Source organism: Hemitrygon akajei, chromosome 5 (assembly GCF_048418815.1).
Source record: "Hemitrygon akajei chromosome 5, sHemAka1.3, whole genome shotgun sequence".
Classification (NCBI taxonomy): domain Eukaryota; kingdom Metazoa; phylum Chordata; class Chondrichthyes; order Myliobatiformes; family Dasyatidae; genus Hemitrygon; species Hemitrygon akajei.
In genome coordinates this window covers 115075651-115088928 of record NC_133128.1, presented here as the reverse complement: position 1 = coordinate 115088928, position 13278 = coordinate 115075651, and the positions used below count along the sequence as shown (strand labels likewise).

At 46.5% G+C, this 13278-nt stretch overlaps 1 protein-coding gene and 1 long non-coding RNA gene across 7 annotated transcripts in view; one reads left to right on the top strand and one right to left on the bottom strand.

The window, feature by feature from the left end:
* The window catches only part of obsl1a (obscurin like cytoskeletal adaptor 1a), a 141444-nt gene that overhangs the window by 80545 nt on the left and 47621 nt on the right, over positions 1–13278 (bottom strand). For 4 of the 5 annotated variants that reach the window (XM_073046244.1, XM_073046242.1, XM_073046245.1 and 1 more), the window contains exons 11-14: positions 9675–9947; positions 5882–6157; positions 4523–4798; positions 1984–2259 (exon numbers count right to left, since the gene is read on the bottom strand). In XM_073046244.1, coding sequence (XP_072902345.1) covers positions 1984–2259; positions 4523–4798; positions 5882–6157; positions 9675–9947 — 1101 coding nt within the window. The remainder of the gene's footprint in view (positions 1–1983; positions 2260–4522; positions 4799–5881; positions 6158–9674; positions 9948–13278) is intronic. The other variant, XM_073046246.1, reaches the window with a different exon arrangement.
* Positions 887–3495, top strand: LOC140728075 (uncharacterized). 2 transcript variants are annotated; one of them, XR_012098994.1, is made up of 3 exons: positions 887–973; positions 1898–2032; positions 2463–3495. It is a non-coding gene; the product is annotated as an uncharacterized lncRNA (long non-coding RNA). The 2 variants fall into 2 exon arrangements; XR_012098993.1 differs by having other exon boundaries at positions 922–1260.

The following is a 13278-nucleotide window of genomic DNA, read 5'->3' as shown; positions in this document are numbered from 1 at the left end:
TGAAGTAAGAAGCTGGGAGGTGATAGGTGGACAGGTGGGTGAGGGAGGGAGGGATGAAGTAAGAAGCTGGGAGGTGATAGGTGAAGACAGGTGGGTGGGGGGGATGAAGTAAGAAGCTGGGAGGTGATAGGTGAAGATGGGTGAGGGAGGGAGGGATGAAGTAAGAAGCTGGGAGGTGATAGGTGAAGACAGGTGGGTGGGGGGGATGAAGTAAGAAGCTGGGAGGTGATAGGTGAAGACAGGTGGGTGGGGGGATGAAGTAAGAAGCTGGGAGGTGATAGGTGGGTGGGGGGATGAAGTAAGAAGCTGGGAGGTGATGGGTGGGTGGGGGGGATGAAGTAAGAAGCTGGGAGGTGATAGGTGGACAGGTGGGTGGGGGAGGGGGGGATGAAGTAAGAAGCTGGGAGGTGATAGGTGAAGACAGGTGGGTGGGGGGATGAAGTAAGAAGCTGGGAGGTGATAGGTGAAGACAGGTGGGTGGGGGGGATGAAGTAAGAAGCTGGGAGGTGATAGGTGGACAGGTGGGTGGGGGAGGGAGGGATGAAGTAAGAAGCTGGGAGGTGATAGGTGAAGACAGGTGGGTGGGGGGATGAAGTAAGAAGCTGGGAGGTGATAGGTGAAGACAGGTGGGTGGGGGGGATGAAGTAAGAAGCTGGGAGGTGATAGGTGGACAGGTGGGTGGGGGAGGGAGGGATGAAGTAAGAAGCTGGGAGGTGATAGGTGAAGACAGGTGGGTGGGGGATGAAGTAAGAAGCTGGGAGGTGATAGGTGGACAGGTGGGTGGGGGAGGGAGGGATGAAGTAAGAAGCTGGGAGCTGATAGGTGAAGACGGGTGGGTGGGGGGATGAAGTAAGAAGCTGGGAGGTGATAGGTGGAAGAGGTAAGGGGCTGGGGAAGAAGCAATCTTATCGGAGAGGAGAAAGGGGAGGAGGACCAGAAGTTGGTGAAATCAATGTCCATGCTATCCGCCCAGGTAGAATTTGAGTTGTTGCTCCTCCAACTTGAGAGTGGCCTCATCATTTCAGAAGGGGAGGCCATGGACCAACATGTCAGAATGGGAACGGGGATTGGAATTAAATTGGTTGGCCACCGGGAAATCCTGCTTTTTGTGGATGGAGCAAAGGTGCTCGACATAGTGGTCCCCAGCGTACGTCAGGTCTCACCAACGTAGAGGAACACTGGTTACAGTAGACAACCACAACAGGCTCACAAGTGAAGTGTTGCCTCATCTGGAAGGACTGTTCGGGGCCCAGAATGGAGGTGAGGGAGGAGGAATGGGCAGGTGTAACATTTCTTCCACTTGCAGGGGAGAGAATAATGGGGAGGGATTCCTGTGGAAAGCTGAGGGCAGGGGGAGGAGAGGGTGACGGTGGGGGGGAGTAAAGCTGAGTTTGGTGGTAGGGTTCCACTGAAGATGGTGGAAGTTGGATGCGGAGACTGGGGACAGGAGGAATTCTATCCCTGTTAAGGTGGTGGGAAGATCAGGTGAGCACGGATGTCCGGGAAGTGAAGGAGATGCAGGTGAGGGAGGAAGGGAAACTCTGTTCTTTGAAGAAGACATCCTAATGCCCTGAAAATGAAAGTTGCCTCCTGGGAACAAATCCAGTGGAGACAAAAGAAGAGAGAAAAGGGTGTGGCATTTTTATTGGAGACAGGGTGGTAAGAGGTATAGTCAAAGTAGCCATGGGAATCAGGTTTATAAAAGACATCAGTAGACAGTTTCTCTCCAGAAATTGAGACAGAGAGATGGAGAAAGAAAATGGACCAAGTGAATTTAAAGGCAGGGTGGAAGTTGGAAGCAAGTTAATGAAATTATGAGCTCAGCATAGGTGCGGGAAGGAGTGTGTCAACAATAAATTGATTCGACTTTGAATTAAACTAATCTTTTCTCATGCAGACATAGAGGTCACTTGGCCAATCACAATCCCCCCAGCAATGGAGAGAGACACAGGATGAGTGTCCTTGGACGTGACTGCACCTTACCTTCCACGAGGACTCGGAACACAATGCTGTCATCCCGGACATCACACAGGTACTTTCCCGAGTCCGTCAGCCGTACGCCCAGGATCCGCAGTGACCGGACAGTCCCCTCGCTCCTGGTGAATGTCCGCCCATCCTCAGCCACCTTCTCCCCGTCTTTGTACCAATGGGCGAGTGCGTTCGCCCAGGACACCTCACATTCCAGATGTATCTCCTGGGACACCAGGAACTTGAGGTCTAGCAGCCGGTCTGTTGGTCGGATTATACGGACCGGAGGTTCTGCAGAATGAAACAAGGGATCGGAATCAGAATCAGGTTTATTATCACTGATGAGTGTCATGAAATCTGTTGTTTTTTGATATTCCAAGGTTGCTCTGTTCCGTTGCACTCCTGTATCAGAGGGTATGTGCTACAAGGAGAGGTTGGACAAAGTCCTAATGAAGAGCCTTGGCCTGAAACATTAACTTTTTACTTCTTTGCAGAGATGATGCCTGACCTGCCAAGCCCTGCAAAAGGTGAAATTGGCAAGATATGGTGATGTTTTGCTGAAGCAAACAAAGCTACTAGCTACTCCATTAACTATACTTTTTCTGGACTACGATCACTGAAATCCACAGCCCGTAATTTCCCTTTGGGAGTTCAGTTTTTGAACTGTCTGTACGACCTGGTGTATTTGCAGTATCCTGAAGGATCTGAAGAACTGAACTCTCAAGAACGCAGGTATGACCAAAGCAGCCGCTGACTCGGGCCAGATTGAAACTTCGGGCCAAATCAAAGTGGTGGGTCCCGGGCCTCAAGAACATGAAATAATCCACAGAGAGTGGTGGATGCCTGGGATGTGCTGGCACGTGTGTTGGAGTAGGCAAATACAACGATAGAGGGATTTAAGACTCTTGTAGACAGGCTCATGAATATGCAGAGAATGGAAGACTCTGCACATTGTGTAGGTAGAAGCAATTAGTTTAGGAGGGCTTCAATTCATAGCTTAATCACAACATCATGGGCCAAAGGGCCTATTCCTGCGCTGTAGTCTGTTCTACAAGGAAGGAGCAACACCACCTTTTCTTTTTTTTAGGTTAAAGAGGTTGGGTTTATCACTGGACTCTCTAACAGACTTCTGCAGATGTACTGTTGAAAGCATCACCGTCTGGTCCAATGCAAAGGAACATTAGAAGTTGCAGAGATAGTGGACTCAGCCCAGTACATCACGGCACATTCATAGGAGTACCTGCAGGAGGCAACGTCCACCATCGAAGGTCCCCAGCTTTGGGCCATGCCATCTTCTCACAGCTATTCTTTTTGTGTGAGGAAGGGCTTTGGAAGTTTGATGTTATTGCTGTAATCTTTTTGCGAAGGAGGCGGTTTGCAAGTTTTATTTCTTTTTCTTTTTGTACGGGGAAGGGTTGTGATGTCAACAACATTCATGGTTTTTCTGTCCTTAATGGCTATCTGGAGAAGATGGATATCAGAGTTGTATATGCATACTTTGACAATAAAGTGAACCTTTGAACCATAGGGCAGGAGGTACAGAGTTTGAAGTTTCACAAGACCAGCTACTTCCCTTCGACCGGTACAACCCTAATCACTACCTCAGTATAACAAAACTTACATATTCATGTGTATTTTGACCCTTACAGATTACTGTCAAGCTTCCCTGTGTGTTACATACTGAACGTAACGTGAGAGGGCATTCTGGGTAGATGACCCACAAGCAGAAAGACCAGCTGCACATTTATTCCTCATCTCCCCGTCTCTCGTGTGTGTTATTTACCACCACCCGGCCTCCCAGTACCGCAAACATGACAAAGACAATGAGCACTTCCTGCTACAACAGATTTTTTTCCCTCTAATTGCTTTTTTTTGTATAATTTTGTATATTTTTTGTTTCATTTGTTTTTTTTCCTGAATGGTTTGTGCATGAAAAATAAAATACAACAAAATCTACAAAAAAACAAATATAAACACAGACTGACAAAGAATATGCAAAAGAAAGAAACTGTGCAAATAATCAATTAATAATATTGAGAACATGAGTTGCAGAGTCCTTGAAATCAAGTCCATAGGTTGTGGAATTAGTTCAGTGTTGTAGTGAGTGACGTTAACCACACTGGTTCAGGAGCCTGATGGCTGGAGGGTAATAACTGTTCCTGAACCTGCTGCTGTGGGACCCAAGGCTCCTGTACCTCCTTCCCGATGGTAGCAGCAAGAAGAGAGCCTGGCCTGGAAGGTGGGGGTTGTTTTCATCACTTAGTACCACAACAAACTATATTATTTCTTCTGTTGAGTCCTCCTTATAAAATTTTTTTTTTTTTTTTGTTTAATTCATGTTTATTTTCTGTGAATGTTGTTATCGGACACTACGTGCCTGTGATGCTGCTTTTGAGTAATTTTCATTGCTCCTGTGTGTACACGGACTTGTGCAGATGGCATTAAATTCAACATTGAATTCCAACTAATTGCTTCTTATATAGGCACAGTCATAATCCCACCAGTGACAGGGAGAGATGTCGGTAGAGTGCCCAGGGAGAGGACTGCACCTTACCTTCCACGAGGACTCGGAACACAATGCTGTCATCCCGGACATCACACAGGTACTCTCCCGAGTCCGTCAGCTGTGCCCCCAGGACCTGCAGTGACCGGACAGTCCCCTCGCTCCTGGTGGATGTCCGCCTGTCCTCAGCCACCTTCTCCCCGTCCTTGAACCAATGGGCGAGTGCGTTCGCCCGTGACACCTCACACTCCAAATGAATGTTCTCAGACACCAGGAACTTGTGGGCCAGAAGCCGGTCTGTTGGTCGGGTTATACGGACCGGAGGTTCTGCAGTCAGAGCAAGGAGTCAGAATCACAATCAGGTTTTTTATTACTGACATACAATCCTGAAATATGGTTACTTGAGAGAGTACAGGGCAAAACATAAAAATCACTATATGATACAAAAAATAACTAATTAGTGCAAAAGAGGAATTACAAGGTGGTGTTCATGGGTTCATGGACCGTTCTGAAATCTGATGAGGGACGGGTTGAAGCTGTTCATAAATCATTGAGTGTGGGTGTTCAGGCTCCTGTGCCTCCGCCCTGATGGTAGCAATGAGAAGAGGGCAAGTCCTGGATAGTGAGAGTCTTTAATGACAGATGCCACCTTCTTGAGTTTAGCTAGTTTAATCAGCTCAGCACAACATGATGGGCTGAATGGCCTGCTCCTATACAGTACTGCACTGTGTTCTGCAAGGAATGTCCATCAGCAACTTTACTTTCTTAGGAACTTGGGCAGGTTCCAAACATTTCTAACAAACTTCTACAGATGTTACATTAAAAGTATCCTGACTTGTTACATCATGGTCTGGTTTGGCAATTTGAACGCACAGAAAGATAAGAAGCTACAGAGAGTGGTAAATCAACTCAGTACATCACAGGCACAGCTGTCCCCATTACCCTCAATACCTCTTTGTGCAACTAGATCCTCAATATCTTCACTGGCAGAGCCCAGTCAGTTCAGATGGGCAACAACATCTCCATCAGCACCACAAGGCTGTGTGCTTATCCCCCTGCTCTACTCACTCTACGCTTGCGACTGTGAGGCTGAGCACAGCTCCAGTGCCATATTCAGTTTGCTGATGACACCACTGTCATTGGCTAAATCAAATGTGGTGATGAATCAGCGTATAGGAGGGAGAGTGAAAATCTGGCTGAGTGGTGCCACAACAACAACTTCTCACTCAACGGCAGCAAAACCAAGGAGCTGAAAGGGGGAAGATACCAGGGGTGCATCAACGACTACTCAGGGGATTGAAGGTGTAGAGGGACAGAAACTTTAAATTCATCAGTCTCATTATACCAGAGGTTTTATCTTGCAAGAGGAGAGGTGTTGGGTGAGTGCCCAGGGAGGGGACTGCAACTTACCTACCACGAGGACTCGGAACACAATGCTGTCATCCTGGGCATCACACAGGTACTCTCCCGAGTCCGTCAGCCGTGCGTCCAGGACCTGCAGTGACCGGACAGTCCCCTCGCTCCTGGTGGATGTCCGCCCATCCTCAGCTATCTTCTCCCCGTCCTTGTACCAAAAGGCGGGTGCGTCCGCCCGGGACAACTCACACTCCAGACGAATCTCCTCGGACACCAGGAACTTGTGGTCCAGCAGCTGATCCTTTGATCGGATTATACAGACCGGGGGCTCTATAGACAGAAACAAGGGGTCAGAATCAGAACGAGGTTTGTGATCTCTATCATACACTCCGTGGCTATTGTAACACGTGATTGATTATTTGGGATACTGTTAAACTCCTGTCAGCTTGAACCAGTCTGGCCATTCTCATCTGACTGCTCTCGTTCACAAGGAGTTTTCACCAACAGAACTGCCATTCACTCACTAGATATTATTATTTTGTTTTATGCACCATTCTCTGTACGTTTCCTTCCAGAGTGTCGTGTGTGAAAATCGCAGATCAGTTTCTGAGATACTAAAACCACTCTGTTTGGGACCAACAATCATTCCACGGTCAAAGTCATTAAGATCACATTTCTTCCCCATTCTGATGTTTGGTCTGAACAATAACTGAACCTCTTGACCATGTCTGCATGCTTTTAGGCATCGAGTTCCTGCCACTCGATTGACCAACTAGATATCTGCATTAATGAGCAGGTGTACAGATGTACCTAATAAAGTGGCCACCGAGATTATGTCATGAAACCTGTTGTTTTGTAACAGCAGTACAGTGCATGACGTTAAAATTTCTACAACTTACAAAAAAAAAGCACGAAAGACGAGTAATGAGGTTGTTCTTGGGTTCATTGTCCATTCAGAAATCTGATGGCAAACGACAAGAAGCTGCCCCTGAAACATTGAGTGTGTGTATCCAGGCTCCTGTATCCCCTCCCTGATGGTAGCAATGGGAAAAGGGCATGTCCTGGGTGATACATAACCTTATTGTGTATCAGAATCAGAATTGGGTTTAATATCACTGGCACATATCATCAGATTTGTTGATTTACAGCAGTACATAGTTATAACTATAAAGTATAATACAAAGTATATGTTAAAAATAAATACGTAGTGCAAAAAGAGAGCGAAAAGTGTTGAGGGTTCATGGGTTCATTGTCCATTCAGAAATCTGATGGTGGAGGGGAAGGAGGGGAAATACGTTGAGTGTGTGCCTTTAGGCTCCCGTCCTGGGTGATGGCGGTCCTTAACGATGGATGCCGCATTTTTGAGGTATTGCCTTTTGAAGGTGTCCTCGATGCTGGGGAGGCTGGTGCCCATGATGGAGCTGACTGTGTTTACAACTTTCTGCAGCTTTTTCGGATCCTGTGCCCTGGCCCCTCCAGACCAGACAGTGATGCGACCAGATGGAATGTTCTTTATGACATACCTGCAAAAATTTTCAGTGTCTCTGACGACATATCAGATCTCCTCAAACTCCTGATGCCTTCATGATTGCATCAATCTTAACCCAGCTTGTCGTTCTGTAGCACCCTCAATGTAGCAATGCATCCTGGGAGCTTCAGAACAGTGCCTTTCATCTGGCAGAGACACTATCAACTCCCAACCTCTGTCACTATTCCCATACTCCCCTCCTCTACCTGCCTATCACCACTCCCCCTCACCTGGATCCACCCATCAACTGCCACCTCTTGCTCCTCCCCTTCCCCTCACATCTTAATACCGGTCACCTCTCCTCTATCTTTAAGTTCAAGTGAAGGATCTCCATCTGAAACGCTGATTCTTCATTTCTCTCCATAGATGCTACCTGACCTGCTGGGTTTCTAGGGCATCCTGTGCGTTGCCTTTAATACCATGTTTCTCAAAGATCCAGATAGAAAGCTGTCAGAACTGTTCACCAAATGGAATGGGCAGTGTTACACTAGCGTAGAGAGTTGATTGCTGTGCTTTAGGAAATCGAGGGATGTTGGGTTAGTGTGGGGCAGAGGAACAAACAGACAGACAGACAGACATACTTTATTAATCCCGAGGGAAATTGGGTTTCGTTACAGTTGCACCAACCAAGAATAGAGTAGAAATATAACAAAATAAAACCAGAAATAATTAAATGATATTAAGAAAATTATTCCAAGTGGAAATTAGTCCAGGACCAGCCTATTGGCTCAGGGTGTCTGACACTCTGAGGGAGGAGTTGTAAAGTTTGATGGCCACAGGCAGGAATGACTTCCTATGACGCTCAGTGTTACATCTCGGTGGAATGAGTCTCTGGATGAATGTACTCCTGTGCCTAACCAGTACATTATGGAGTGGATGGGAGACATTGTCCAAGATGGCATGCAACTTGGACAGCATCCTCTTTTCAGACACCACCGTCAGAGAGTCCAGTTCCACCTCCACAACATCACTGGCCTTACGAATGAGTTTGTTGATTCTGTAGGTGTCTGCTACCCTCAGCCTGCTGCCCCAGCACACAACAGCAAACATGATAGCACTGGCTACCACAGACTCGTAGAACATCCTCAACATCGTCCGGCAGATGTTAAAGGACCTCAGTCTCCTCAGGAAATAGAGACAGCTCTGACCCTTTTTGTAGACAGCCTCAGTGTTCTTTGATCAGTCCAGTTTATTGTCAATTCGTATCCCCAGGTATTTGTAATCCTCCACTATGTCCACACTGACCCCTTGGATGGAAACAGGGGTCACCGGTGCCTTAGCCCTCCTCAGGTCCACCACCAGCTCCTTAGTCTTTTTCACATTAAGCTGCAGATGATTCTGCTCGCACCATGTGACAAAGTTTCCCACCGTAGCCCTGTACTCAGCCTCATCTCCCTTGCTGATACATCCAACTATGGCAGAGTCATCAGAAAACTTCTGAAGATGGTAGACTCAGCCCTGATACTGAATGGGGGGGAAGATGAGAGGTACCCGGTTTTCACTGCACCTGATTTTGTTTCAAGGGGGAGGTGGGGAGAGTGAAGGAGGAAGTGGGGAGTGGGAAAGAGATGGAGAAAACTGGGGAGGCAATGGTGGACTGAGGGGTAGAGAGGAAAGGGTAGGGGGAAATAAGTAGAGAGAGACGGTAGATAGAGTAGAGAGAGTGGGACGGGGAGCGAGAAAGAGAGAGGTCGGGGGGGAGAAAGGGGGAGGTGAAGAGAGAGAAAGAGGTGGAGAGAGAGAGAGACAGAAACAGAAAGACACAGAGGGCTCCATTCACCACTAACAGGGAGCTGCGTGCCATCAAACAAGCTTCTTGAAGCCATTTCAAATGTTCCCCCACTTTGAGTCCCCATGAAAGTATCCTGTTGGCTGCATCAAGGTCTGGCACAACAGTCTGAATGCACAGGGACATAAGGAGCTGAAGAGAGTGCTGGACTCTGCCCCAAGACATCCCGGGCATATCCCTCCCCACCATCGATGGTATCAACATGAGGCACCTTCTCAAGAAAGAAACATCTATTGTCAAAGATCCTCACAGACCAGGTCACGGCATCTTCTTGCAGTCACCATTAGGAAGGAAGTACAGATGCCTAAAGTCCCTCATAAACAGGTTCAAGAACACCAACTTCCCTTGAACCAACTGGCACAACCCTAAACATTACAGTTTAGCAACACTATAATCACTTTGCTCTGGTTCTAATTATCTCATTTCTTGTATAAATTGTGTAAAGTTAGTTTATGTTTCTCATGTGAACGCTGTTTATTTGATGGTACATGTTGCACTGCGTGTCACTACATCCTCGCCAATGAACCCACCTGTCACGGTGACTGTGAAGGACAGTGAGTCTCCTGTGGTCTCGCAGACGTAGACTCCGCTATCATCCTTGGAGCAGTGGGGAATGACCAGCCTCCTCTGAACTCCCTCGGACTCCATCCTCACATCCGGCCTCTCCTCCAGTCCGCCGCTGTCCTTGTACCACTTGACCTCAGCGTCGGAGTGGGACACCTCACAGTTTAACACAACGGTCTCGCCGCACAGGTACCGTGTCTGTTGCCCGTCCTCTGCAGCTCTGAGTGTCGCACGCGGTTCTACAATGAAAACAGAGGGCTGGAGAGCTTTGTAGAATAGAACACAATAGAGCAGAATGGGGAAAAAACTCACTGGTGGGAGTTGTCTATCGGCCACTGAATAATAACATTACAGTGGCACAGGAAATTGTCAGATATATCTGAGGCATGTAAGAATGGAACAGCAGGGGACTTTAACTTGTACACAGATTGGGTGAATCAAGCTGGTTGAGGCAGTCTTGAGGAGGACTTCATAGAATGCATCCATGATGGTTTTCTTGAACAGCATGTTACTGAACCTACAAAGGGAACGTGCTATCTTAGATCTGGTCCTGTTCAATGAGACAGGTAAAATTAGAGACCTTGTAGTTAGGAATCCTCTTGGAAAGAGTGATTACAATATGACTGAGTTTCTCATACAAATGGAGAGCGCCATAGTTCAATTTAAAACCAGTGTATTATGCCTACACAATGGAGACTACAATGGGATGAGGGAGGATATGTCTAGTGCAGACTGGGAACACAGGCTCTATATGGTAGAACAGTTGGGGTATATTGGAAGACTTTCAAAGAGATATTTCATGATGCTCAACAAAACTATATTCCAGTTAAAAGCAAAGACAGCAAGGGTGGGGAGAGGTGGACAGAGGAAATAAAAGAAGGCATCAAACTAAAAGCTCGAGCATACAAAGTCGCCAAGAGTAGAGGGAAACTGAAAGATTGGGAAAACTTTAAAAAGCAACAAAGAATCACTAAGTGAGCAATAAAGAAAGGAAGATAGATTATGAAAATAAACTAGCACAAAATATAAAAATGGATAGTAAAAGTTGTCATTATTATATAAAGCAGAAAAGGGCGGCCAAAGTGAATGTAGATCGCTTGGAGGACGAGATGGGGGAATTGATATTGGGTAATGTGAAATGGTTGAGATTTAGAATAACTATTTTGTGTTGGTCTTCACAGTGAATGACATGTCTGACATGACAAAGAGAGACGTTATGGATGCGATGGGAGGTGAGGACCTCGATACAATAGCTATCACTAACGAGGTAGTGCTGAGCAAACTTGTGGGCCTGAAATTAAATAAGTCCCCTGGTCCTGAAGGAATGCATCCCAGGGTACTGAAAGAAACGGCAGAAGTTATAGTAGAGGCTTTGGTCCCTGGGCCTGGCAGGTCCTGGCAGGTTGTAAGACGGCAAATGTCACACCACTGTTCAAAAAAGGATGTAGGCAAAAGCCAGGTAACTGTAGGCCAGTCAGTTTAACATATGTAGTTGAAAAAATGCTTAAAACTATCACTAAAGAAAAAATAGTGAGGCATCTGGAACAAAATGGATCCATCAGGCAGACACAGATTGGATTCAGCAAAGGCAGGTCCTGTTTGACAAACTTACTGGAGTTCTTTGAGGATATAATGAGCACAGTGGATAGAGGGAAACAGATGGACGTTATTTACTTGGATTTCCAGAAGGCGTGCGATAAGGTGCCACATACAAGCCTTTCCAATAAGATAAGGATATGTAGAGATAGGGGTGATGTATTAGCATAGACAGAGAATTGGTTAACTAATAGAAAGCAGAGAGTTGGGATACAAAGGTGATACTCTAGTTGGCAATCAGTGGTGAGCGATGAGCCGCAGGGGTCAGTGCTGGCCCACAACTGTTCACGATATATATTAATGATCTGGAAGAGGGGGCCAAGTTAGTGCATCCAAGTTTGCTGATGACACTAAATTGAGTGGAAAAGCAAATTGTGCAGAAGATATGGAGAGTCTGCAGAGAGATATAGATAGGTTAAGTGAGTGGGCAAGGGTCTGGCAGATGGAGTACAATGCTGGTAAATGTGAGATCATCCACTTTGGAAGGAAAAATGGAAGATCAGATTATTATTTAAATGGTAAAAGATTGCACCATGCTAATGTGCAGAAGGACATGGGAGTGCTTGTGCATGAATCACAAAAGGTTGGTTTGCAGGTGCAGCAGGCTATCAAGAAGGCAAATGGAATGTTGGCCTTCATTGCTAGAGGGATTGAATTTAAGAGCAAGGATGTTACACTGCAACTGTACAGGGTACGGATGAGGACACACCTGGAGTACTGTGTGCAGTTCTGGTCTCCTTACTTGAGGAAGGATATACTAGGTTTGGAGGTGGTGAAGAGGAGGTTCACCAGGTTGATTCGAGATGAGGGGGTTAGACTATGAGGAGAGATTGAGTCGCCTGGGACTGTACTCGCTGGAATTCAGAAGAATAAGAGGAGATCTTATAGAAACATATAAAATTATGAAAGGGATAGACAAGATAGAGGCAGGAAAGTTGTTTCCACTGGTAGGTGAGACTAGAACTAGGGGACATTGCCTCAAGATTCGGGGTAGATTTAGGATGGAGGTAAGGAGGAACTGCTTTTCCCAGAGAATGATGAATCTATGGAATTCTCTGCTTGATGAAGCAGTGGAGGCTACCTCAGTAAAAATAATAAAGACAAGTTTGATAGATCTTTGCATAGTAGGGGAATTAAAGATTATGGGGGAAAGGCAGGCAGGTGGAGATGAGTCCGTGGCCAGATCAGCCATGATCTTATTGAATGGCGGAGCAGGCTCGACGGGCTGGATGGCCGACTCCTGCTCCGATTTCTCATGTTCTCTCTTTCGGTGCTTTGCTGTCGTTTGGTAGGTGGTGGGTGCTTAATTTTTTGCTGAAATGGGTGGGGGGGGTTGATGCATTGATGTTTGCTGCTGCTTCTGTGAGGGAGGGGGAACGGGACTTTGGGGTTCTTCTATTTTTTGTGGATGTCTGCACTTCAGGTTTTATACTGACTGCATTCTCTGATAATGAACAGAACCAGTTGAGTAAAGTGTAACAGCTACAGAGAGTGTACACAATAAAGTGCAAAATCAGAATGAAGGTGATTGTAAGTTATTGTACAAGGTCTTATTCAATAGTCTTATAACGGCGTAACAGAAGCTGTCCTTGAGCCTGCTTTCGGGCTTTTGTATCTTCTGCCTGATGGGAGAGGGGAGAAGAGAGAACGTGGGCAGGATCTTTGAATATGTTGGCTACTTTCCTGAGGAAGGTGGAACCGTAAACAGAGTCCGTGGAGGGGAGGCTGGTTTCCATGATGTGCTGAGCTGTGTCCACAACCCTCTGCAGTTTCTTGCAGTCACGGGCAGAGCAGTTGCCGTACCCAGCAGCGATGCATCTAGATAGGATGTTTTCTATGATTTATCAATAAAATTTGGTGAGAGAAGTGATAAATTTCTTTAGCCTCCTAAAAGAAATTCAGTAGTTGAAACCTGCTATGCTTTGCAGCCCAGCAAGCATGTCAGATAGTGCATTGAGGACTGTGTACCCCGGA